At 38.1% G+C, this 25,027-nt stretch overlaps 1 protein-coding gene across 4 annotated transcripts in view; it reads right to left on the minus strand.

Annotated features, from left to right (window-relative positions):
* The window catches only part of LOC116322023 (arf-GAP with coiled-coil, ANK repeat and PH domain-containing protein 3-like), an 81,137-nt gene that overhangs the window by 11,533 nt on the left and 44,577 nt on the right, over positions 1-25,027 (minus strand). For all 4 annotated transcript variants that reach the window (XM_031741993.2, XM_039604213.1, XM_031741992.2 and 1 more), the window contains exons 4-14: positions 24,930-24,983; positions 12,784-12,842; positions 12,346-12,529; positions 11,228-11,272; positions 11,044-11,139; positions 10,700-10,774; positions 7,069-7,080; positions 2,717-2,829; positions 1,400-1,451; positions 1,003-1,103; positions 11-122 (exon numbers count right to left, since the gene is read on the minus strand). In XM_031741993.2, coding sequence (XP_031597853.1) covers positions 11-122; positions 1,003-1,103; positions 1,400-1,451; positions 2,717-2,829; positions 7,069-7,080; positions 10,700-10,774; positions 11,044-11,139; positions 11,228-11,272; positions 12,346-12,529; positions 12,784-12,842; positions 24,930-24,983 — 903 coding nt within the window. The remainder of the gene's footprint in view (positions 1-10; positions 123-1,002; positions 1,104-1,399; positions 1,452-2,716; positions 2,830-7,068; positions 7,081-10,699; positions 10,775-11,043; positions 11,140-11,227; positions 11,273-12,345; positions 12,530-12,783; positions 12,843-24,929; positions 24,984-25,027) is intronic.

The following is a 25,027-nucleotide window of genomic DNA, read 5'->3' on the forward strand; positions in this document are numbered from 1 at the left end:
TTTGACTCACCTCTATGTAGTACGTGTCTGGGCTCTCTCTGTAGGCTGAAGCAATGCTAGCTTGAACAGCCTGAATCCACGATTGTCTTAACTTCTCAGACTCAGCCTGAAGCATACAGCTCCTGAAGGACGCCCACATTATATTCATGAATCAGAAAAAGGATTGTTGTAATATATTTATGATTACCTAAAGCACAGATTAAGAAAGGATAAAGTAAAACAAGCCACTTCCTGATGCTGTACTTAGGCACAGCAGTGATTTGAGCAAAAGCGGTAATACTTGGAAGCTTGTTTCTGCCACTGAAAAAAAAATATTGCAGTCCTCAAGTCAAGATTTATTTTATTTTTTTATGTCAGTTTAAATTTAGAGATGCTTAGTAATAATAATTCTTTATTTAAAAGGGACAGTGCAGTTTAACATAGTCCAAATATAAAACAGCTATTGCTAATTTCCAACCATGGTCCCTTGTTGGGCTTACTAGGGATAATTAGTAAATTGGAACTTTGTGATATGTAACTTTAAAATTTGAGATAATAGCCTGAATTCCTGTAATTATGACTGAAGTAGGCTCTAGACCCTTGATGACCCTAAACTGGGTGGATGGATGGGACTGATTATTGTCCAGTCATTTTCTCTTTCAGCTATAAAAGTCTCACATAGATGCGTGCTAATCTTGGCTAAGATTATCACAAAGCAACAACTTCTGATGGGAAAAATCTAATCCAAATATGGTGACTTCTAGCTCTAAAAAACAACATGGTGGCAGCTAAATTACTATGTTGTGGCTTCAAAATGCAAAACCCAGAAATCAATGGGTCACTTTGCTACAGTCTATGATTATTACTAGACAAATAAACATGAGACTGATGGAACACAGACACACTTGGTGGCGTCTCTAGAGGAAAAGTTACGGGATCACTATAGTCAGACCACAGTGATCTGAGCCATTGATCCCAGTATGGTTACCGGTTTATCATTATCATGGCATCGTGCTTATTTACTTGGAAGGGGAGACGACTTCAAAGCAGAACCTCCTCTCGATGTCCTCACATGGTTTAACAGAGCATAGCCGGAGGTCCTCCACTACCACCGTCAGAGAATCCTGCAAACACAAAAACATCTTCTTATTCCTGCTATCATCAACACAGAAAACAGCAGTTTTCCTTCTAGATCATACATTTTTCCTGACCAGCTGTTTGCTCCCCCTGAGGGTACACTGAGACCCGAGAGGTTAAATATTCAGGCCAAAACAGACAGAGCAGTTTTTATTTTATGTTTTTTACTCTCTGACCTGCTTATCATGCGTAATTCAATGTAGATCACCATAAACAGCACTACTAAACTCTCACAAGCCACATCATCCCTAAAGAAAGCTGACATGGACTGAAGTGGACTTGCCTTGAGCTTCTTCTGATAGACCAGCTGACTGTTTTGTATGGAGAACCACCGTCTAGACAGAGGGAGAGAAATAAAAACATTTGAAATCCATAAAATGCTAGGGGGATGCATTACATCATCACAACCTTGTTAAACCATAAGTATTTTACTCTTTATTATTAGTATTAAAAAGTTTCTAAAGTAGGTCACCTCCTCTGTTTTTTGGATTATGTTTGGAATAACTGACTTAAAATCACGGAGCCAAACAAATCTCCTGTTTTATAAAGAGATTCTCTAAGCTTTAAGAGATACAGGACCTTGACATATGGTTAAAAGCTCTGATCCCAGAGAACAAACCTTTGAGCTTCGTCTGGCTCCGTCAAAGTTTGGCTGGCTGCTCTGACATATTCATCCCTCTATATCAATAAAATCTTAATAACACTATGAATTCACCTTTAACAGCTTCTGTCTCTCCTAATCTATCCTTTGCTTAGGAGAAAGAGTCAAGCAAGCCTCCAGCAGGTCCTGGTGATGTATTGACGTCACAGTTTGCGTGATTAATGCATTATGCATAGCGCGAGCTAGAACTGGTCCCCACTGAGGATTCGGTTAAATGCAGAGAACACATTTCCCTACATTAATAAAGGATAACATAAAACATTTACTATGTATTTATTTACAAATGTATTAACTATGACTATGCATCTAGTCTAAAATAATGTTTTGTTCCTTCTGCTTCAGATTTTGCATTAAGAAACTCTTCCTATGTTAAAGGAAGGTGATAAAAATCTTCCAGGCTTTCTGACTAGAAATTCAAGATTTTATCCTCTTTAATTGAATCTGAGATTTTACTTTATAAGGACAATTCATTATATTTTCTAAATTATTTAATTAAAATGAACTACTAATAAATTCTAGTCCTATTAGTAAATAGAAATTTTCTTTATTTCTACTTAACCTTTTTCTTTCATGTAATTCCTGCCTATTATGAAGTATTCTATTGAGCCTGCTTATTAATGCCATTTTGTTTGGTTGTGTTTATTGTTTAGTCCGTAACTACTCGTGTTCGCGATATTTTCCTAACTTTTTTCTTTACTCGTCATTTTACCAAATTATGTACTAAAACTACTTTCTATAACTTTGACATCTTTATGACTTAAAGTGTTTCCTTTAAAACGTCACTCGGTCTTCAGAGAACCGGGGTTACCCTGGTAACCAAACCTTTCTTTATTGTGTGACATATTGTATAATGTAAGTAAAAATGCTTTGTCAGATCTCTTTGAAAAGGAGATGTTTCATCTACGTAACATAAATGTTTGTGTGGATTTTTGTAGTTACCTGTTCCAGGTCTTAAAGGCATTGCTGGCCCTCTTGAACAGGTAGCCCTCCATCACCACACCATTAGGAGCATCCACGTTAAACTCCACCTTCGATTCGTCATAGGAAAAGTCCTGAAGGAGAAGAAGGGCAAAATAAATCCTGGCTGTCACAGATGGAAGCCAAAGGCCTGTTTACTGCTGGCAGGGTGTCATTTTAACCTGTTAATGGCCAAATGAGGAAAACCAAACATTTTCCTGTAGTAGAGGCTGCATCTGAGGTATTCCTCGAATACCAGCATACATACTGTATATAAACCATCTGAATCATCATAACTCGTGTGATGTAGAAATGGTCACGTGTGAAGCTGCATGCCTACTACCTCTGTGGCACATTGGGAACAGATGTGACTGTGATGCAGATTATTACATAAACACAGTGATTCATGTGAAATTAGCCTTCAGCCTCTTTCATGACTGCCTTTACTGCTGGCCAATGGAAAACAAAAGCAAGCAGGTATGCAGGGGTGAAGGCCAAGTCGAGGCCCTGAAGGGTTGGAGGAAGAAATCATTTAAACTTCAGTGTTTTGGTAACCTACATTCTTAAAAGTAATTTCATATGCAGCAGGACAGAATATTAACTTATCCAGTATTAAATTTCAGCTTTGCATGCATGCAGCCCGGAGAAAATAGCAGACCTAAGCATCAGAGCGAGTTTTAGGCTGTTTCTTGTTCAAATGTAGAGAACACATGAGCGTTTCTGCTGACACGACCCATGTAAAGACAACCTTCAAACTACTCTGCTGTTTCATAACAGGAGATATGCACACCATTAGCTTCTCGCTGCTTGTTTAAATAATAGAACAACTTGCTGCATTACACACGTCCCCGTTTTGAATATATACACATGAATGAATTCCAGAGCAGAGACAGAGACTTTGAGCAGAGTAACCAACAACTCATGGGGGCTCATAGGAAACAAAAAAAACAAACAAATGCACTTGAAAACTTAAAAATGAGTCAATTATAATCATTTTGTATGTACCTCCTGCCTAAGCTTCATCAAACAGTAGACATAAAATTTGTCCAACTCCCAAAACTTTCAAAAAGGACTGCACATGAGAAGAAGTCCTTCAAAATCTTTCAAAACTCAAATCTGTTGCTTTCCATTCCATTAGTATTATCTAACATTCTTAGTTATATTATATTTACAGGATAACAGTTTTCCACAAGAAAAAGAGAAGTTAGATATCCTTACTTTCGATGTAATTTTCAACCATAGTTACAATTACATGACAACACAATTTCAGAGGGGACAGTGGCACCCCAGAACCCCCCTTTTAGCCCAGCCCATGCACAGACAGAGAACGCTTCAGGCATTGATATCACAGAGTTACAGTCTGCTGCAACCAGTCAACACAAATCTCGGCTAGCACCTGAGGAAACTATCACATCAGCAACTCTTTAATATGAAAAACTCATAATGTTATTTCTTTCCACATCCTCCACCACTTCTCCAAGTTTAATGAAATATAGTCAGGTAGACTTACAGCAACTTTATTAAACAAAAACAGCAATAAAAACATACCTTTGATTAGGCTTCCAATCAACAACACACGCCAGAAACCAAAATGAGATGACAAAACAAACCTGCTACAAATGGGTGATGCAAAATTCCCATGCAAATCCACACTTCAAAGTTTGCATGAATTTAAGCTTTATCTGCATGACTGCATTTTCCTGTGCACGTCTGCCACTGTCCATTGCTCTTAACATGAATACAAATGTATCAGAGACTGTGCCAAGGGACAGCTATGTTAGAGAATAAGTAAGCTAGAGATAAAGGGAGAAAGCGACAGGATGTTATAGCACAAAGGATTTACCAGCACTGCTTCCTTTAAAGTAATAGAAAACAAGAATAAAGATGAATAGTGTGCAAAACCACCTACCAAACTACGGTCAAATCGGCAAAAGATCTTCATTCTCAAACGCTTCGTATGCTCCAATAACATTAAAATGCACAAAAAAACTTGTAAAAAAGGCTCCTGAAAAGTGGATTCCTCAGAGTAAAAGCATGTCTGTCTCCGTGAAGCTGCTCTCACGCTCTGTGCTGCTGCAGTCCGATGAGTAATTCCAACACTGACATGTGTGTCCTCCACTACAGCCACCTGCCTGCCACCCTGTGAGCTTCCAGATTATGGCTAATTACCATACAGCTGCCAATGTATCCCTGGCAGGGAGGTGTGGACTTTGCTATGCCGTCCTGTAGCTGCTCTTGACCCTCCAAAAAAGCAAGCTTCAACTCCCTAAACAGACCTCCCTTGCTGAAGAGGACCTACTGAGAATCCAACAGGCAGCCAGCCAAGACCCCAAACAAATCCTACAACTGAAGGCTTGATTTACCGGCCACACTGACAGCAGTTCTGCCCACTTAAATCCCTGAAACATAACTGATAAACCAGCGAGAAATCAAGTCGACACAGCTTACCTGCACATCGCCGCACACTGGAGGAAACACTGAATAAGCTCTGCACTCTTCAAGCTTTCAAATCCACAACAAAGATCATCCATTTTTAATGAAGCAACGTCACACAGACCAAAAAAACCCATCAGTGAATTATTAAACAAGCAGACGGCCTCAAAGTATTACGAGCAAATATGTAAACTGATGTGGAACAGCAGGCAGGAAAAAGAAAAAACAGATGGGAACACTGGATGATGAAGACACAGTGTCCTGATACTTCATCCACCTGCTGCTGCTGTACGCAGGTTGGTGTGCAAACCTAATACACCAAATGGTGAGCCCAGTTGGCTGTAGTGATTACACAGTCATCACTCATCTGCAGCATCCTTCTGTTCTCATTAGTACTACAGTCTGACTGCTTTCATACATCCACTTCCCACTAATCCTCAACCAACCTGCTTGGTTTTTTCTACAAGTTTCCTGAACATCCTTTAAAATACTAAACTGATACTAAACAGTCTCCTGGAACTGATCTGCTGTGCCAACATGAAGGAAACTGCCACAACAAGACAACAAAGAACTGCACTGGTCAAACATTCAGGTTAATGCTTAAATTAAACAATGAGATTTAACAACATCCTCAATAGCAGATGTTGATGGATTAGCAGCCACCTAAATCCCCGACTGGGCTATAAAAAAAAAACAAAAAAACTTTCCAGTGGAAATAAAGCTTCTCCCCAAATGCCCGGAAATGTGTCTAATGAGGTCTGAGTGTTTGGACATCATCTAATCTGAGAAAGGAGAAAAGTATTTACACAGGGCAGATCTGGGGCACCTATTGCTTTAAAAAATGTTAAACGGGACAAAAAAGAATGGCCGTTATTTCATTTTTTGTTTAGAATATTAATAAGCCAATAAGTTATGAAACAATTCTTTTTTGTCTTCTTTTTTTTTTTTATTTAACAAGCTCTCAAGGAAAATATCATTTAACTGGAGTGACATAACCAACATACAGAGGAAAATATTTCATCACTACTAAATCACAAACAGCCATGTGGAACATCTCATAATTAAAATAAACTTGGTGATGCATAAGGGGCAGCAGGTAGAACTCCGCTGGTTACCTATATCTAGGATAGTAGGCAGAGCTTAGACAGGACTTCTCCATTAAACCTGTGGTTAAAAATGAATGGCTCTGGCATTTAGCTATCTGCACTGTGCAATGTGTACCCACACAGCAATAGTGACAGTTCTCAGCTGGAGTACTTTTAACTCCCTTTCTACCCCCCAGTTGCCCCTTCGCCCTGTGTAAGTTTACACAAAGCTTATTGCACATGCTCGGTGTGATGAAGAAGAAAAGAGACCAAATGACAAAGTAGGCCAATACTGATCTAAAAGCAGCTGACAGCAAAAGAGGCTGAACATCCTACGGCTGGGTCCATTCAATACATCAAATCATACTTAAGCTTCAGGGAAACTAGACATTAATTATAAGGTATATAAATTAAATAACTCAGGGAATCAGTTAAAAAAAAAAATAGAGAAGCTGACTGATTTATATTGTACAGGAAAAGCACATCCTGTGGTAAAATGTTAGACTGGTGTCTATTTTAGTACAGCACCATGATCTCTCTGCAGAGGCCCATGTAAGAGACAGGTTCTACATAGGCCTTTCAAGCTACCTTCAGTGTTTCTAATTGTTTCGTATAAATGATTCAGGATGCACTTCAGCTTGCCCTCAAGGCTTCAGGAGTCCAACTACAGCTGCAGAGAACTTCAAAGGAGTTTGCTAATGTTTCCTGCTAACACTGTGGGCTACGCTGCAGCCGCCTCCTCTCACACTAAAATAAAGAGGTGCTTGAAGTAGAAAAACAGAATTCACATGGGAAGACAGATGAAGGCCTACTCACCTGCATGAGGGTCTGGGAGGAGATGGTGGCATTGGAAACATACGAGAAGAAGAAAAGGGAGGAGAGCATTAGCACCACCAGCAGCAGACTGGTTAAAATGAGGATAATAAGCTAATCTTTCAGGTTCAGTGCGTCTCTGATTATCCTCATTACTGGATTTCCATCACTTTAGGAACGAGAAACATCACACACCAACTGAAATAACAAAATGTTTTCATTCAGTGTGGTTTCAGCTTGTTTATTTACCACTACAGGCCCCTTGGTGATCAATGTTTGATGAAGCTTAGTGTCTAACAGATCAATAACTGGCCCCACATGCTACCCATCCCTTTCCTGTGGGTCTATCCTCAGCCCAGACCACAACGCCTGTAGGCTGACCAGAGCTGACTGACAGATGGCCACTGATCCTGGGGTCCAGACGATCAAGACCCGTGCTGAAAATAAGGCTTTGTAAATTATTAAACATGCCTGCCATGCCTAACCTTGACGATTTTGTTCTTTGGAACAATAAGAAAGCCAATAGTACTGACAATTTAAAAAAAATAAATAAGGTAAGTTATACTCTATTTACTCCAAAAGTTGGAAAATTGAGAGTCACAGCAGACACAACCAAAATAAAACAGAAAAAAAAAGGCAAATTTTTGAGACAATTGATGATTTTAAAGGGGGAAAAAGCTCCAATTTAGTTAAATTACAAGTTTATAGAAAAATTTAAAAAAAATTTGTGAAGCAAAAATAAATAGTAACTCAAAGAAAATACAATAGCTTAATAAAATAAAGTAAGCAAGCCAAATAGTTCAACAAGGTAAAAAAAAAAGAATACAGTAAAGAAGGACCTCAATTAAAATATGTTAAATATGAGTTACATAAACACAGTGATTCATTCAAATATGAGCTCACTGAATAAAAATTTAACAATAAAGTAGTATTTAGTAGATACTACTTAATAGGATTGGTATTTTGTTATGAAACGGTAGAGTACTCTACTTAAAGCCAGTGGTTCCCAAACTTTTTTGCTGGGCCCCCTTGTTTAACAAGAAAAATGTTCGCGCCCCCACCCCCGCGCCTGCACGCACGGCACACGCACAAACACATCCTTCAACCACACCACCCATATTTTGCTCCATTGCGGTTTATTTCACACCTCAAACATTTATTAAACAATTAAGCAAATACAAATAATCTGCAATAAATTACAGGTAGTAAGAAAATAAACTACCAACTCTTTTATGCTCCGTCCGCACCTACACGGGTATTTTGAGAACGCAGCTGTTTCAACACATGTAAACGGCGTATCGAATCACCGAGAACGGAGATTTTTAAAACTCCTTTTTTTTGCGTTTACGTGTGGACAAGGAATACAGAGTTTGTCACGCAACGTCAAAGGTATGTGCCTTTTCACGTCACGTCGCCCACTGTTATTGTTATTGTTTACATGAGATGAATTGCAGAATGGCAGATAGAGAAAATACTGTTACTGTTAATCTGACTATCTGCAGGTTTTACAGGCTTACATATACAGGCCATTACTGTCCCTGCATTTAGAAAGGCAGAGGCATCACGGTGTAATTATTTTACATGTAGTTGTTTTTTTTCCTGTGTAATAATGTTCAACATTGCTGTCAATACATTTTCAAAAAACCCTCTACAAAATGGGTTCAAAACATAAACAACTGTGGGATACTGTTTGTCCGTGATTTGAACAGCCCAGCGCTGCTCCTGATGCAGGGAAAACTAATTCTGCAGGGAGACCTACCTTGGCACTTGTGCAGGTGAAGCCAAAGGGAAGATATGCTTCACCATATTTTCTAGTCTTTGGCTTAGAATGAAGTTGGTTTGGAAACATATTCAGCGATGCTTCATCTCCTGCTTTGCGTTTGTGTGGGCGCCTCGTGCTAGCAGTGTCCAAGCGTTGTTTTTGTTTTGTTTTTCCCTTTTCATGCGCCCCCTGCAATAGCTCTGCGCCCCCCCTAGGGGGCGGGCCCCACACTTTGGGAACCACTGACTTAAAGCTGACAGTGCTTTGACTCTACAATATGCTTGTTGCCATGCAACCAATTAAACAAAAGACTTGATGAGATGAGATATAATGTTTAACCTGAACAACATTTTTATTTAACCTGTTAGAATGCTAATGTTAGCTTATTTTCACTAGTACTAATAGCAGTTTTTGTTCACTACAGCTAGCTAGTTTATGATTCTTTATTTCTGGTTTCTATTGCACTTTTTCATGACTGCTCAGCTACAAGTGTTTGCAGACAAGTCCACATCTTCCATACGAACTACAGACCACCGCAGCAATCTGCCTATGATCAAAACAATCACAGGCGGTGTGGCTCAGCACCCTCTGTGTGACAGATTTCACCCATTTACAGCCAGAAGACACCCGGAGGATACAGTGTTGGTAGAGTCAAGTTTTTTTAGAGAGTCTTTTTATGGCACCAAAATACAACCCATACAGTCAGCACTTTACATGACTGCTTATAAATCAGCTTATAAAAGTGCTGACAGTTACCATTCACAGCAGACGACAGAAGGATTAATATCTGTTAAAACACTTAAATCTACCTGCTTTAATGCTTTAATCAATGCCTGGAGTTTGTTAGGGGGGGATTAATCAAACATTTCTCAGCTGCACAAGTCTAATCCTTTTCCAGTCACAACAGATCAACTGGTCCAAATGGCAGACTGGATCTCAGAGGTGTGATATAGTAACAATGTGACTGGAAAGTCAGTTTTAATAGTGTTTATTTTTCCTGAGTGAATTTGAAATATTTTATTTCAATTCATTGTATCATAATCAGCTTTTATCTATTTAAATTAGTTCATATTTTACTTTTATTGCATTTAATTTTATTTCACAATATTCTATTACATATTTTCTTATTTATCTCCTTCAAACTATTTTATTTTACTCCTTCTGTTATATGTTTTTGTGTGTGTGTGTGTGGGTGTGTGTGTGTGTGTGGGGGGGTCATCTGAATTTCATTCATCTTTATATTATTCTGCATATTTGAGATTTTGTTATATGGCAGATTTTTTTATATATGGCATGGCAAAAAGGAAAACAGGGGAAAAGGGACAAAAAAATCAAATCTCTGGGAAAAATTAGTAAGGAAAAAGCTGTAAGTTTACAAAAGAACAAGTGATACAATTGCTAGAACAAAGGTTAATTTACAGAGACAGGATGAGAAAAAAAAATGGCCAATGTATATGAAAAACAACTAACAAATTTGTGAGAAAAGGCTATTTTGCAAATATAAAAGAAAGAAATAGGGAATTTTATAAGAAAAAAAAAGGTTAATTTATGTGTGAAAACAGCCGAAATTACCAGGGGGAAAAAAACATGCAAATTTCTGTAATAAACTGGGAAGAAATAATCTAGCATGGCATTTTTTTTGGTGAAAGATACTACACGATACAAAGCCCCCAGAGAAATGGTGTTGTAATGTTGGCTCAGTGATGAGCACAGATGCCAACATTACAAAGCAGAAGAAACAATTTTAAATGAAAACTCCAATCCAAGACCTCTGACCTGTGACATACTTTCTTTTAAAATCAAACTTAGTTTATTAACTATGTACACGTTCTATTTAATCAATCGAGGGAAAACAAAAAAAGAGGAACTCACCCTCTGCTGAATCGTTGCATGTTTGTGCTCCATTTCCCTCTTCTCCATGGCTGAATCAATCACCAGCTGATCCAACTTAAAAGTCAATTCACACAAAAACAGAAAAAAATCTGTTGTTTCAGGATTCATTCTGCTGTTAAATAACTAAAATATACTGTAAATACAGTCAGAGCTGGGGTGATTCAGATTAGCTGACTGTAACTGAGCCTTTTCGGGTAACCGAGAGAGTCACTAAGTAGAAATTGAAATTATGTAACAGGCTGGTATCAATAGTTAAAATGAGGACCAATCAATTCAGGGTGCCTGAGGAAACGAGCGGTGGTGAGAACAATCACACCTCTCACCTCTGCGGCCAGCTTCTTCATGTAGGGGTCAATCTCATCCAGCAGGTTGTAGCCCTGCTGGAACAGCGAGTACTGGGCATTCATAAATGACAGCATCTGTGTGGGAAATGAAAATGAACTTTAAGAAGTGCACAAATCCTTCATGGTGTGTTGACTATATTAAAAGAATAAAATATCGGCTTACAGCATCTAGGATCTCAAATTTCTTCTTCGCCTGAAGGACATTGATCTGCAGAAAAAACAAAAATGAAGTGTTTATAATTAACAAAGGAGTGGTCATTAACCCCACCCACTGACATTTTTAATTGTAGAAATATTTCTTACCATGAATTTGCAAATATGTCTGATTTCATATGTAAATTCTAATTTATATAAATTAATAAAACCCAGGAGATATACTAATACTAATAATGTTTTAATGCAGTCTAAGTATAATATGGTCAAAAATAACACCACTCTCCTTTAAGTCACTCAAATAAATTCACCTCAGGGTTAACATTATCTTTTAGATGAAGCCCTTAACATTAAATATTATTTGACACAAACTATTAAGTTAACGCCCTCTAGTGGACATTATTATCTATCTATAACATGACCAACAAAAACAAACACCAGCTGCTCCCCTGATGGGTTTGTTTCCTTCTCACTGCAGAAACAAACAGCCCTTATTCCATTTCCTGAGTCAAAGCCTTTGCATTGTATGTCCCAACTGATGCAAACCTAAGTGATATTTTGTGCTACGTTTAAGAGGTCACGTCCATATAGAGCACATCTCCCTGAAGCTTTAACCTTTTCCGCCTCGAGACACTTAAAGTTAAAACTCAATAGAGTCAGATGTCTGAGAGCTGTGAGAGAAAGCTGCCGGCAGACAAACTGAAGAAAGGAAAGAGGGCACGGCCATCGCAGCGATCGCTCTGAATCAGTCTCCTTTTGTTCCCGCGGGCAGTCCTGGTAAACGTGTGGGCAAAATAAGCCCATGCTACATGCGACCAGACCAAAGCATGCGCCAACCAAGCAGAAGGGCGGTGGCAGACGTCGCTGCAGGCTGACAGGCTACATGCTACCTCATGGCCACTTTCTAATTGTAATGGCAACAAGAGGCTGTCTCGGGGGGAGTCTGAAGGGATTACACTGCTTCTTAAAACTCTTTTTGGGTCACTGAAACTGAAAATGATGCTCAAAATTGTTGGGTGGGTCTAGTTTTCATGATTTGTTACTCGGTACATTCTTAGATCTTAGTCCATTGAGAGTATTTAGTATAACTTATATGTTGTATTTTTCTTTTTACAGTGTTTTTCTGACCTGTAGCACGTAGTCCAGAGCGAGGTGTCGGTAGCACTTGCGGGTGATGCTCAGCGCGCTAGTGGCTTCTTCGACCTCATGAGGCTTGTTCCTGGGCGCCTGAGCGTTCTTCACCTGTGCTATTTCCATGTCCTCACGCACCCTGTCAAAGTGCTTTTTTGTCTCCTTGAATTTTCGAACATCCCTGACAAACAAAATAGAACAAAATGCAAGTGAGACTTCAGTGCTGCAGGTTAACGTTACATCTCAAAAAACATATCTGGGCTGCAAAAGGTTGTAGCCTGTTCTATATTTAAACACTTAAAAAAGGTTTTGGGGGGTAACAAGGACATGTAGGCCTTTTAAAGGTTGTGGAATACGCCTTTTCCCACCTGTGTTGAATATTTTATACATCTAAATTTCTACAGGGATACTTCATTAAATTGTAGGTTTACTTACTCTTTCACAAAATTGTGCAGCTGTTGCTTTACAGACCGCTGGGCTTGATCGAACAGGATCTGAAACAGGTCACAAATAAGACATTAGATGAAAGGCATTTATAAAACTTTTAGACATTGCTAGTTCGCATCTACTTGATTAGCATTTATCAACTGAGAATTTATTTATTTTTTCTTTGGCTTATGTCACCATAATGTTATTATCATGAGTTTTAGACAATTTGTAGATTTCATTTTGGTTCTAAGGAACCTGTGACAAGTAAATTTAACCAGACACTTTAGACAAGAGGACCAGAACCAGCCTGCCAAAGGGAGAGTATACATTCTGGCTTTTTCACAGTCATCTCATATTCAATTTTACAACAAAGATATCACCCATGACCAGCCATACTACCCCAAAGTAATTAATATATATAAACTAATAAATAGCAAAAATATTGACAATTATACAAGGGGAACCAATACATAAAAAGGTCCTGGCTAATTTGCGGGAAAAAACAGGAGGAAATTTACAAGACAAAAAATATTATAGAGAAAAAAAATTGTCAAAATTTACTAATGAATTATTTGCAAATTTACTAGAAAAAGATATTTCAATTTTACAGGAAATTCTTTGGCGAATTACAGTCAAAGAAATTTAATATATCAGAAAAAAACTGCCAAAATTTATAAAACAAATCAAATAAGGATAAGTTTATGAGAGGAATGTACATAATAGATAAACGTTTAAACAGAAGAGGATTAGGCGTTTATTGCTGTTACTAATCAATTAAATAAGAGAAGTACTTTTAATGATTTACATTTTATCATTATTACTTTTTATTTCCTACTCTAACATTTCTTTCATTGGGCTGGCTTAGTGTGGAAAACGTCTCATTGCTCATCATCATTTTTGTAAATGCATCATTTATAAAATGTGAATGCGATTGTGTGTATGTGGTCCACAAAGTAAAAAGCGTTCAACAAACCAGGCAGCAGACTAATATTAGAATAACTGTAAATAAATAAATACATATTGAAAATATATATTCGTTGATGCTGAATCAAATTAGTGCAGCAAATGTATCGTTGTATTGCGTGATGTCTGAGCTTAGTTCAAATTCAGGATGAAATGTAATGTAGCATTTCTTATTCCAAGTCTTTTGGAAGAAAGCAACAATGTTCCTATTGTAATATAACCTTTAAAGTAACCAGCAGAGGGCGACAAAGCACAGCTGTTTTCAAAAGATGCTCGTAAATTATGCAAATCAGCCGTTAATGCCAGTTTGAATGAATGGAGAGGCAATGATGCTGTGACTCAAACACCCCTGCTACAACACAATAACACGCTGCCTTCAATTTGGCGTTTTACATTCAAGATCCCTCCTCTTCCCTTTCAACCTCAGAGTACAGTCAGTCTGCAAGAGCTGCTGCTGCTAAATAGGTCACTCGGGCAGAGAGGGAGGGAGGGAGGAAGTAAGCAAGAGGGAGGAGAGGAGGATTCTGGTACAACGCAACACTGCAGTGTGCATCCAGCACAGGGTACAAACCAGTCAAACTGCCAAGGCCCACGTGTCCTTACCACAACCGAGCAGTTAGACTGCTTAAAGGGTTTCACCCTCATCCTGCTTGAATAATTGGATACATGCGTTTTGGTGTGGATTAGAAGATTTGAGTTTGCCAGGCTATATAAATAGGCTTATGAGTGTTTTAACTCAGGGATTATAGGCGCTGATGATGGGAAAGACACTCTGCTATTGTTGTTGCTGTAAGCTGTGTACAGAGGGTATATGACAGGCTATTAGGGTCAATGATGGAAAAAAAAGAAAACACTGTTTTGGTGGGTGTGCAAGAAAAATACAGTTTTTTGTTGTTATTTTGTAAATCTCTGGCCAATACACCAAAAATAGTCCCATAGTTTCCGCTTTTTCTCTTAAATTCCATTTTCTTTTTAAAAAATTTTGCAGGATTTTCATTGATAATTGTACCATTGCCACAGCCAAATGTTTTTTTTCCTGTAACATTTTTTTTTCCTAAATATGTCATTTTAATCTGATTAAAAAAACATGAGTTATCTCATGAATTTGCCATGTTTTTTGTCACAAATTCGCCCATTTTGTTGTAAATTAACAACTTTAATCTAAAAAATTCTAAAAAAAAAAAAAATGTCACAAAGATTCTACAAACTTAACTGTGGGTCAAATGGAAGTGGTCATTTTAAATGGATTCTCTTGTTGCCTCAAAGAAACGTGTTTGTTTTGATGGTAGCATAAAGCTGCATTTTATTGTTCTATAACCCAGTGTGGTTCAAATAAGCGTGAGAATGGAAGGACAGAGCAGCCCACACATTCGGTCGTCACGTCAGAAAAACATGCACTTTACTGCGATTTTACCATAATGCTAGTGAGGCTAGCTGAGGTAACTTTTCCTGCTTCTTGGAAAGTAAAATGTTTAAAATGGCACTCTGTTTGGCAGTAAACAGGTCTGATAGTGCATATGTGGTCCGCCTGTTTCCCTGAATGTATTTTAACAAGCTCTCAGAAAAGTGAAAGTGGTAGCTGGAAGCTTGGGCCATCAGGAGCTCCCTCAAACACACGACGCCTAAAACACGAAAATGAGCAGGGCAGTGGTGTATGGCGGTCATAAACTCTGCGGTTTAAAGCAAACCACAGTCTTTAAAAGTTGTGGGATCACCCAGCACACCTCTCTGATGTTTGTGTGCGGCAGGAGAACTGCTGTGAAACTTCCTGGCTTCGGGGGGGGGGGGGGAGTACAGCCTGTTGCATTCCGGAACTATTTTTGTGGCAAGCTGACACCCTTGTTTCACCGGACCAACATGCATCAGGTTGTCACTGCATAATGCAAATTGGGCAGTGGGGGATACTGTATTGTAATCAGCTAAATTAGTAATATGGGGATCTGGGAACTGGTTATGATTTATGAAAAATGATGGTAATTTTTAGACTGGACATCAGAGGTTGATTCCTACCTGTCACACCTAAAAAACGATCCCAGTTTTCCATCACTTCAACTTTTGTCTGAACCTAAAGTCACAGTGTGGAGCTTCCGACTAGTAAATACAGAAAATGTGTTTTTTTCCCCATGTTCCCATTTTTGGTTTTTATATATTTAGAGATAAGATATTTCTGTTTTGATTGTCTCAATTGGCTCCACAGAAACACTGTTCGTGGCCTTAAAATATAGTAAGCATTAGATAAGTTGGAGGGGGAGAAAAGGCTAGTAAAGATCAGAAGCACTACGGAAAAAAGCTTTGAGAATACATCATATTTTGTGGAGAAACAATCATTTACAGGGGAAAAAAACTATGGATTGATGTAGGATAGCAATACTAATGTGTTTCATTAGTCTACATGGAGCAATGCTCCCTTTGGCATCTGTGATATAACAAGCTGTCACTGTTGAATATACTGTACATCCATATTTTGTATGTAAAAATGCATTTACCACGTTATATTCAAATACACACTGACTTCATTTGCTAATTACTGTGACAAACCAGCTAACAGTTGGTGGTAGGTAACAGATACTAGCTTGCAAGCTAGTTCAGTTTGCATAAATATGTTTTATTTAATTTACATTTTTGGGACATAAACTAAGAAAATACTTGGAAAGTGTAGCTTTTTCATTAAGCTTTTTAATACAAGTACACAGATGCTTTATCTTTTAACCATCAAACATTGGCCTGCTATACATTAGCATGTTGTTAACATACTAACTGTCACCATATTGCCATCATAACTGTATTAACAAAGCTGGGATACAAAACACAGAATTACAACTTTTAAAATGTATTTTTATCCTACATTTCTCATAAGTTTAGTTTTCAACAGAATATTGAATTCTCTTTTTTCATAATCTTAGTCATATATTACATTTTGGGTTTTTTTTTTAATCTTATTTTATTACTGTTAGCCCTTAAACAGGCTGGTGCCCTGTCCTGGGTGTATCCACCTCTGGCCCTATGGTAGCTGAGATGGGCCCCAGCCCGCACACGGCCCTGAATTGGATAAGCATAAGAGAATAAATGGATGGATGGATGGATGGATGGATGGATGACTGTTATATATGACATTTTTTACTCACTCACATAATAAAGCCTTCAGTATGGATCTGTGGAACTTTTAACAATAATTGTTTTTATTGTATTCTTTATTGTAACAACAAAAACTATATGATTTTATTGTCTATCTATCGTTGCTTAATGGCGTCCCACCTGACAGACAAGTCATGTTAATTATGACAGAGTGCCACTTTGTTTTGACTTGAAATCTTCTTAGCAGTCAATTGTTGAGATCAACAGACATTTTATTCCCATATTTGACAGATAAGCACAAACTGTAGAGTTAATGTCAAACATAAGTAAGTCCAAGAGTATCTGGCACACCTTCAGCATGCTGACATCAGAGCTAAGGAATGAGATGGTTGAAGACACCATTACAAAAGCCTACTGTACTGACTATCACTTTTTTAAATCCCTTCGCTCATTCCACCAGCATGTTCAGACAGAATGATGTGATTTAGTCAGTCAAGCAATTATCTCAAGCCCACTCCATGCACAAGAACACCTTTGTCAAATCGGAGTGGGTAAAAACATACTGTTGTTTTTAGACTTTATCCAGGAAACCATGCATGCTTCGTGTCTCTGAAGGCTCCTGAAATTAAACCTCTCCTTCAACAACTTCCAACAAAAAAAAAAAAGGTTGGATTTGACTGTGAAACTGCAAGTGCACTGGGTAACGACTTGTGACTGAGAATACTGCAGTTAATCCTCCTTTCTTACGGTCAGCAGAATTTACAAATTAATTTCATCTGCACATATTTTATTTACTATGAACCGAAATGCAGCATTTGAGCCCATAAACTCCAAGCTGGGAGCCAAAGGCTGTTTTCCCACATACTTCTATACAACCAGATTACATATAAATTGGTTTAATTAAAGATGCTTTAGGCTGGACATGTAGGGCAAAAAGAAGCACTTATTTGTATGCACTATAGGAATGGTTTTCCTTTTTGGAAAAATGATTTGGATTGTATATGCCAATGGTTGAAGTGTGATCAAAGTCTGATTTGTCCAAGACACCAATAATCTATCTCCTTGAATGAGTTTATAATGAGAGCACTGATGGTGGGTCTCGTGACTTGTGCCAAACTAATCCTTTTGTTTTGGAAATAATCTCAAACTCTGACAATGAAACTCCAAAAGGTTGATTCTGTTCATCTGGATGTAGCGTTTTCAGTAGGAGAAATGTCTCGTCACTCATCCACTTCACTTCTTCAGTCTCAGCTGACTGCAAGTTTCCCCGACCTTACAAACAGTACCTCTGCACAATGACTGAAACTGAAACTGAAAATGTACTGTTTATAAGGTTGGGGAAACTTGCATTCAGCTGAGACTGAAGAAGTGAAGTGGATGAGTGACGAGACATTTCTCCTACTGAAAACGCTACGTCCAGATGAACAGAATCAACCTTTTGGGATTTACTCACCTGGATGATAGAGTATGCATCAAGACATTCTGACAATGAAAATGTGGACTGAGCAAAAGGACACTGTCGCTTGTCAGAACATGTTGGGAAGGCTCAGTTGTAAAAATGGGATGGTCAGGGAGCAATCAGACAGGTTTTAGGAGTTATTATCTAAAGACAACGGAAAAGCATTTTGTGATGCAAGTATGACAGCATGTATTAGATATTTGGCAAGTGAATATTACCCAGTAAATTACTGTACAAATTATCTTATATATTTATACCTTAAACCATGTCAGTGTCTTTCAACTTCCCTTTTTCTTTTAGTTCCGTTTTAATGTTTTGGGGTTTAATTCAGTTCAAATTCTGAAGTATAAAATTCAGAATCTGTAAGTTTTTTTGCAATCACATGCATCACCCCCTGCTGACCTTTAAAGAGGATGCATATTTATGGCACTTTCCAGATCAAGGAGCTACACCCATTTTTTATACTGTTTAGGGTTTTTAGACATAATTTAAAGCTACAACCAGCAGCTGGTCACCTTATCTAAACCTCTGGAAACAAGGAAAAACAGCTAAGCTAAGGCACCAGTGAAACAGGTCTAGAGACCAGTGAGTGACCCCTTTATCTAATTACTTTTGTCACTAAGAGGTTACTATGGTTGTCAAAGGTTTACATGGAAGATGCAGACTGCTCACACTTTCAAACTACTCATGAAGCAGCAGTAAAACTGTAAAGAGTACCACCAAAACTGGGAATGTACAGATTTGAAGTGTGTTGGTTGGAGCAGTAAGGCACTGCTTTTATTTTGAAGGTGAATGTTATCCATTTCTGGCTTGTGTCTCAAACTTTCAACTTTCGCTACAGCTCAGAGAGTAATTGTTGAAGTTCTACAGAGAAATCGGTGATTTCCATGGGAAAAAACTGCAAGGTGACCACAGCATCTGCTAGCAACCAAAGCAAACACAAAGAGGTTTTTGATGCAGCACCCTCTTTGGGACTGATTTTAACTCGTGCCAGCATCGTCCGGTAACTACACACTAACTGGTTAGGGAATACCATTGTTCCCAAGCAACCAGAGGTTGCCAGGCGGTCTCTGACCAATCTCTACCTCTGTGTGCCTAGGCCTAAGAAGTAGCTTTTAAATAATATATCCCTTGTTAATTAATCCACTTTAAATATGCTGGTGATACTATTTTCTTAGCTTTAACAGGTGAAGACATTAAGACTCTCAATTTTTTCTGTTCGTGTGCCTTTAAAAGCATGAAATGGATCCATGGGATGGATGAAACACATCACTGAAAAAACAAAGAAAGTATATTTGTTCAAGAAGACTGTTGCTGCATAGCATGGCTGATAAATAAACAGCTGTAAAAACTGATCTTAAGAAATTGAAGCACAATATAGATCTAGTTCTGCAGCCTTATCTAGAATAATCTGGTCTGCAACAGCCAAAAAGGAAATCAAAACTACTCACAAAAATTAGAGGCAGAAATCTCTGCAAAACAAATGACCACAGTGAACCTTACTGCTATTTAACTTCATTTCAATGTAGATCTACGGACCGCAAATCTCATCTGTTTTTGAATTATGACCTCTTTCCAGTGCACAAAGATTCACTCACATCATATTCTCCCTGTGTCAGCCCTCCCCCCTCATGTCTAATGTATGTTCAGAGAGTCAAACATGAGTCAATAATTTATCGAGTATTCAAATGGAGCTTTATGGCCCAATTCTGTTGATGCTGCTGCCTGTGAGAAAGAAAAATCTGTTGTGAAAACTTTGAGGGGAAAAAAGAGTCTCAGAATTGAAGCTATATTTGGCCTGCTGGTGACATTCACACAACAGAGCCTGTTTGTTCTGTTGTGTGGTACTGGACTGGCAATAAAACCAAGCTATCAGGAAATGGAAGGAAGCGGGGCCAAGACTCTTTTAAACTCGTCCCGTGTATGTGCTCAGACGCCGTTTTGTATTTCCTTTCTGGGTTTTAAAGGCATCCGAGTATGCCTGCGACAAGGGCGGCTGGCACTCAGTGGCCACATTTGTACCATGCCAGATACAACGGTCATCATTTCTTATTCATTGACGCTCTGCTGGAGTCCCTTGACTACATGAGCGTCGCGCAGTAAAAATCACACACAGTGTCGTTTCTGAATAAAACACAAAAAGACCAAATAAATTAAAAATAAATGTCCCTAAACATCATTCTCATATCTCAGGGGATTCCCTCCTATCACAGGCTTTCTGCAGGATTGTAAAAAACCAGCATGAATCAATGTATTAAGATCAAACAGTGCTGAAATGATGCATTATATCTGCATCATTTCCTACTAAAAGTAGGCTAAAAGTAGTCTATTCATTAAACTTAACAACAAAACAAACAATAGACTTCTTTTAATTTAAGGGGATTTTCCTGAACTTTAATTATACTTCAAATGAGCAAATGAAATAAATAAATATGGTTAATTAAATCTGCCACAGTCTGGTGGGGAGTGAATTTGGACTTTTATGGAGAAGCAAAAGAACAGGATGTGCTGAAAGGCAAAACGGGAGATTTATTGAAAAACAGACTGTGGCACAATAATCGTTTTATCAGCACGCCCCCAGAGCCTCTTTGGTGGTAATTCATCAATACTGCTTGAACTATAACTGGAAACTAGAGCGCTTGCTTTACCTAAAGTGTTGTTGCTTTCCCACCAATTCTACAAACTCATATTCAAGTATCTCATTACAAAGATTACACATTACAAAACGTATTCTTTCGTAAACTAAATTTAGAAATGGGCCCCTTTCTTTTAGATGGCCGACAAAGTTCATCTTGACCCTCCTTCTGACTCCTTATGTGTACTTTTTTTCGTTTCCCACAGGTGTGAAAAGTGTGGCTGAGCTTACACTCCAGTGTTTGTATTTGGTGAGAAGGTCATGAGGATCAGGCACAGCAGCAGGAGGTTAACGGCTGCTGTGGGGATTGAGGTTGTTAAAAGAGAGTTCATTGAGCTTAAAGCACAATTAACAATTCCACCTTCATATTCTCGGACTCTACTAGAGGAGCTTTGCATGATTTACAGTTTAAAATATTCCTTCTTTATCTTACACTGCCTCCTGCCAAAAGAAGATTTTAACTGCTGGTGGATGGAGCTAAAGGTTGGGACTCTAAGATGACCACAGAAGAAAGCTGTTGATCATTGGCTCACAGGGGTTACATGAACATATCCTGACTGTAGTAGTTGAAACTTTGGACATCTCTAAAATGCAACGTTTTTCTGGCATATGAAAAATGTTGGCTTTCGACCAAAGGGAAATTACCAGAACTGAGATAGAAAAATATTTTTAACTCATATTTTCTACATTTGTCCTCATCAAGTGGCAAAAAAAAATATGGAAAACATCTCTTTAAAGCACATGTGTCGAACTCCAGGCCTCGAGGGCCGGTGTCCTGCAGGTTTTAGATGTGTCCTTGATCCAACACAGCTGATTTAAATGGCTAAATGACCTCCTCAACATGTCTTGAAGTTCTGCAGAGGCCTGGTAATGAGCTAATCATTTTATTCAGGTGTGTTGACCCAGGGTGAGATCTAAAACCTGCAGGACACCGGCCCTCGAGGCCTGGAGTCCGACACCCCTGCTTTAAAGCAATGTAAGATAGACCTTTTGTTAAAAAAAAAAAAAAAAAACTGCATTTACATGCAAAGTCACCCATCTAAAGGCCTGGTTTAAACTTGGAAAAACCATCATTTATATAAGATATCTAGGAAAATCCTTATAGTTCCCCTTGAATAAACAGGAGAAATGTATTTGCTGTCAAATCAAAAGGTTTTGTTTCTGTAATCTCAGCCTCTAACACCGACTGCACTGTTTCTGCCTGGAAACACCAGGAAATGGAGATGAACCTCTTCCTTGCACTTCAGTTCATTTCAGTTTCACCACAGTTTCTGTCTACAAAAGCAAAAATATTTTAAAACTTTCTAAATTTATAACAGCTTCTAAGTTTTTTTTTAGAGTACCTATACACATAGCAGAACACAAAATAGTGATATAGTGACAGACATCTATACTGCACACACGCCTGTAAGACACTGACAAGCAGGTTTATAGGCTATACAAGGCTTCTTCTGTCAAGCAGCTGTTCACCCGACTCAGTCCATTAACCCTCCATTTGTAATGCTGACCTTCTTCTCTGCTTGCTGATCGAGAGTGAAGGAAGAGGAGGGAGTCGCTGATTTGCGACGACACATCTTTGCTGTGTTTCGAAAACACAGACATGCTCATCACTTTATAGCATGGTCAAACACGCTACACGCTCAAGCAAATGGACTATGGGGTCTCAGAGGGGCTGGGTGGAGGAAGGAGGTCGGAGTCTTGAAGGCGAGGAGGGGAAACAACAGGAGTAATGCAGAATCTCTGCAACTAAAGGAAAGGTATAAAACTACCTTTTAGTTCATCTAACACCAAAACTCCCTTAATTAACATTCACTAACTATTCTTTTGAGACATGAATAAAATGATATTCATCGTTTTTCCATAAATGGATATTTTTAGGTTAGTTTTCTATAGTGTTTATCTGGTCAGTACCTTTAATTTACAGACTGCAAATACCTGAAATCCATTTTATCATCAGCACTAACTATAACCTCAGCAACAAACACTTTAGAAATGTACCTGGTTTGTTGGTTGAAATCTTCTATTAAACACAGGAGTTTCTCAGTTAACAGAGACACTTTTTCCTGTTGGGATAAACCTCCTCTACATCAGTTGTTATGATGAGGAGTTCCATAAGAATCAATGATTGCACCCCTTCTCTTTTTTTCTATACATGATGCTCTCAGAGCATATTATAAATATATTTAACTCTGAATTTTGCAACCATGCTCAACAAGTCTCCCTTGGATATCAAACGCTGCTTATATGTCCCATTTAATAGATATGGGAAATATCCTTCTTATCAATTCCTAATACAGTTTTCATTCCTGTAATATCAGCCTTTAACCCCATCTGCATTGTCTCTTCTAGTGTATCCACTCAGAATTTTTGCAGGGTGGTATAAATAATATTAAGACTTGTTTGGAAATCAAACATTCTCTGCATCAGCCATTATGACATATGGAGTTCCACACGAATGTATTCTGGGGCCTCTTCTGTTTTTTCTATTCAGTTTCCCTGAAGATTTGTGAACTGACCTTGTTTATCATTTATGATTTTATTTTCCACTGAATCTAGATGAAAATTTAAAAAAAAAAAAAATTACAGCTAAATGACTGCATTCATTAAATCCCATTTATGAAAACACGGGTTACAAATATAAATGAAATAGCTCTTTCCCAGCTCACAACGATCTCCAGACTAAAATCCTTTCTTTTAAATCCATCATATTGTGAGAAAGTCATAGTCATGTCAAAGTCAAGTCCTTTTTTACATTTAGACCGGACTACTATAATACTATATACTACTGTATACAGGAAGCAGTGTTAGCAACCTCCCACTGCTTCCTTGTGCATAGTATAAAGTGGTGGGTTTTGTTTATTGCTACTTTTTGTCTTTAATCCCCAGGTCTGCATCCTATTCTTGACCACAGTCGTAGTTTATATATCAACTTGTATCAACAGTGACTTTTTTGTTTTTAGATCAAAGCTGAAGACTTCACTTCGCTGACCTCTGCTGACCTCTGGGACTGTCTGAATGCAGGATAGCTTGTTATTGCGCCACTGTACGCAAGCAGTGTGAATGTCTCCATTGTAAGTTTAAATGTGCTACATAAATAGAGTTTAGTTATTTATTTCTTATTACATTATGACTTATTTGTACAAGCCTAAAACAGTTAAACACGGCGGTGCTTCACGACAACATGAGGAACGGAGGAGTTAAGGAGGAAGAGTTATTTAGACATTACGGGTGCCTTTTCACTGACCTGAGAATACTTTTTTTTTTTTTCACCTTTCACTTTTTACCAAGTCTTTACATTATTTAGATGTCTGGCCAAGTTCAACATCTTTTTAAAAAGCATTACTGGGTGTTTACACACCGTCAAAATCTTTAAATGTGGTTTAACTGGATTCAGGTGTATAAATATTTAATAAATTAAATAAATACTATTAAATATGATAAAAAATTGCTTTATAAAGTCAGATAAGTATGTAATGCAGTTTGAGTTCAAGTATTTCTGAGAGGGTCTGCAGAAAAACTGGACAAAAATCCATCTATTTAAAACCATTGAACATTATTTGATCATTAAAACCTTGAATTAAACTACACATTTGATTGCTTACTTGTGAGTGAGAAACCCAGGAGGATTTCTTTATTAGACTCACTAAAAGGAAATGAAAAGTACCTGCCAATGGGAGATTTTCATAACCTGGCAACCGTAATTTTGTTTTTATAAATGGCCTTTAAATGAGCTGTAAAGGATAATTTAATTATTCACTAACCATTAACACAACCTTTATTAAAAGGTGCCCCGTTGGTGAGTATTTCCATATAAAAACAACCTAAGGAGACACTGTCAGTGTCTGCCCTTCAGTGTGTGCTGTATATACTGACATTAATGTAGCCACAGATGGTTTCAGTGACCATCAGTATTATAATAAAGGGAATAAAAGGACCTAATGTAGCCTTAAATGCCAGTTAAAATTAGAATGATACCACTCTGTCTCAATATAATGTATGTAGAGTGCATGGCTGGCTTACCATGTGGTAGTTTATGATCTCTTGGAGGCTTTCCCCACATTTTTCCAAGCACTCCTGCACAGAAAATAACAAAAACCAGTCTTTAACTACACAATACA

The sequence above is a fragment of the Oreochromis aureus genome, linkage group 20 (assembly GCF_013358895.1).
Source record: "Oreochromis aureus strain Israel breed Guangdong linkage group 20, ZZ_aureus, whole genome shotgun sequence".
Taxonomy (NCBI): domain Eukaryota; kingdom Metazoa; phylum Chordata; class Actinopteri; order Cichliformes; family Cichlidae; genus Oreochromis; species Oreochromis aureus.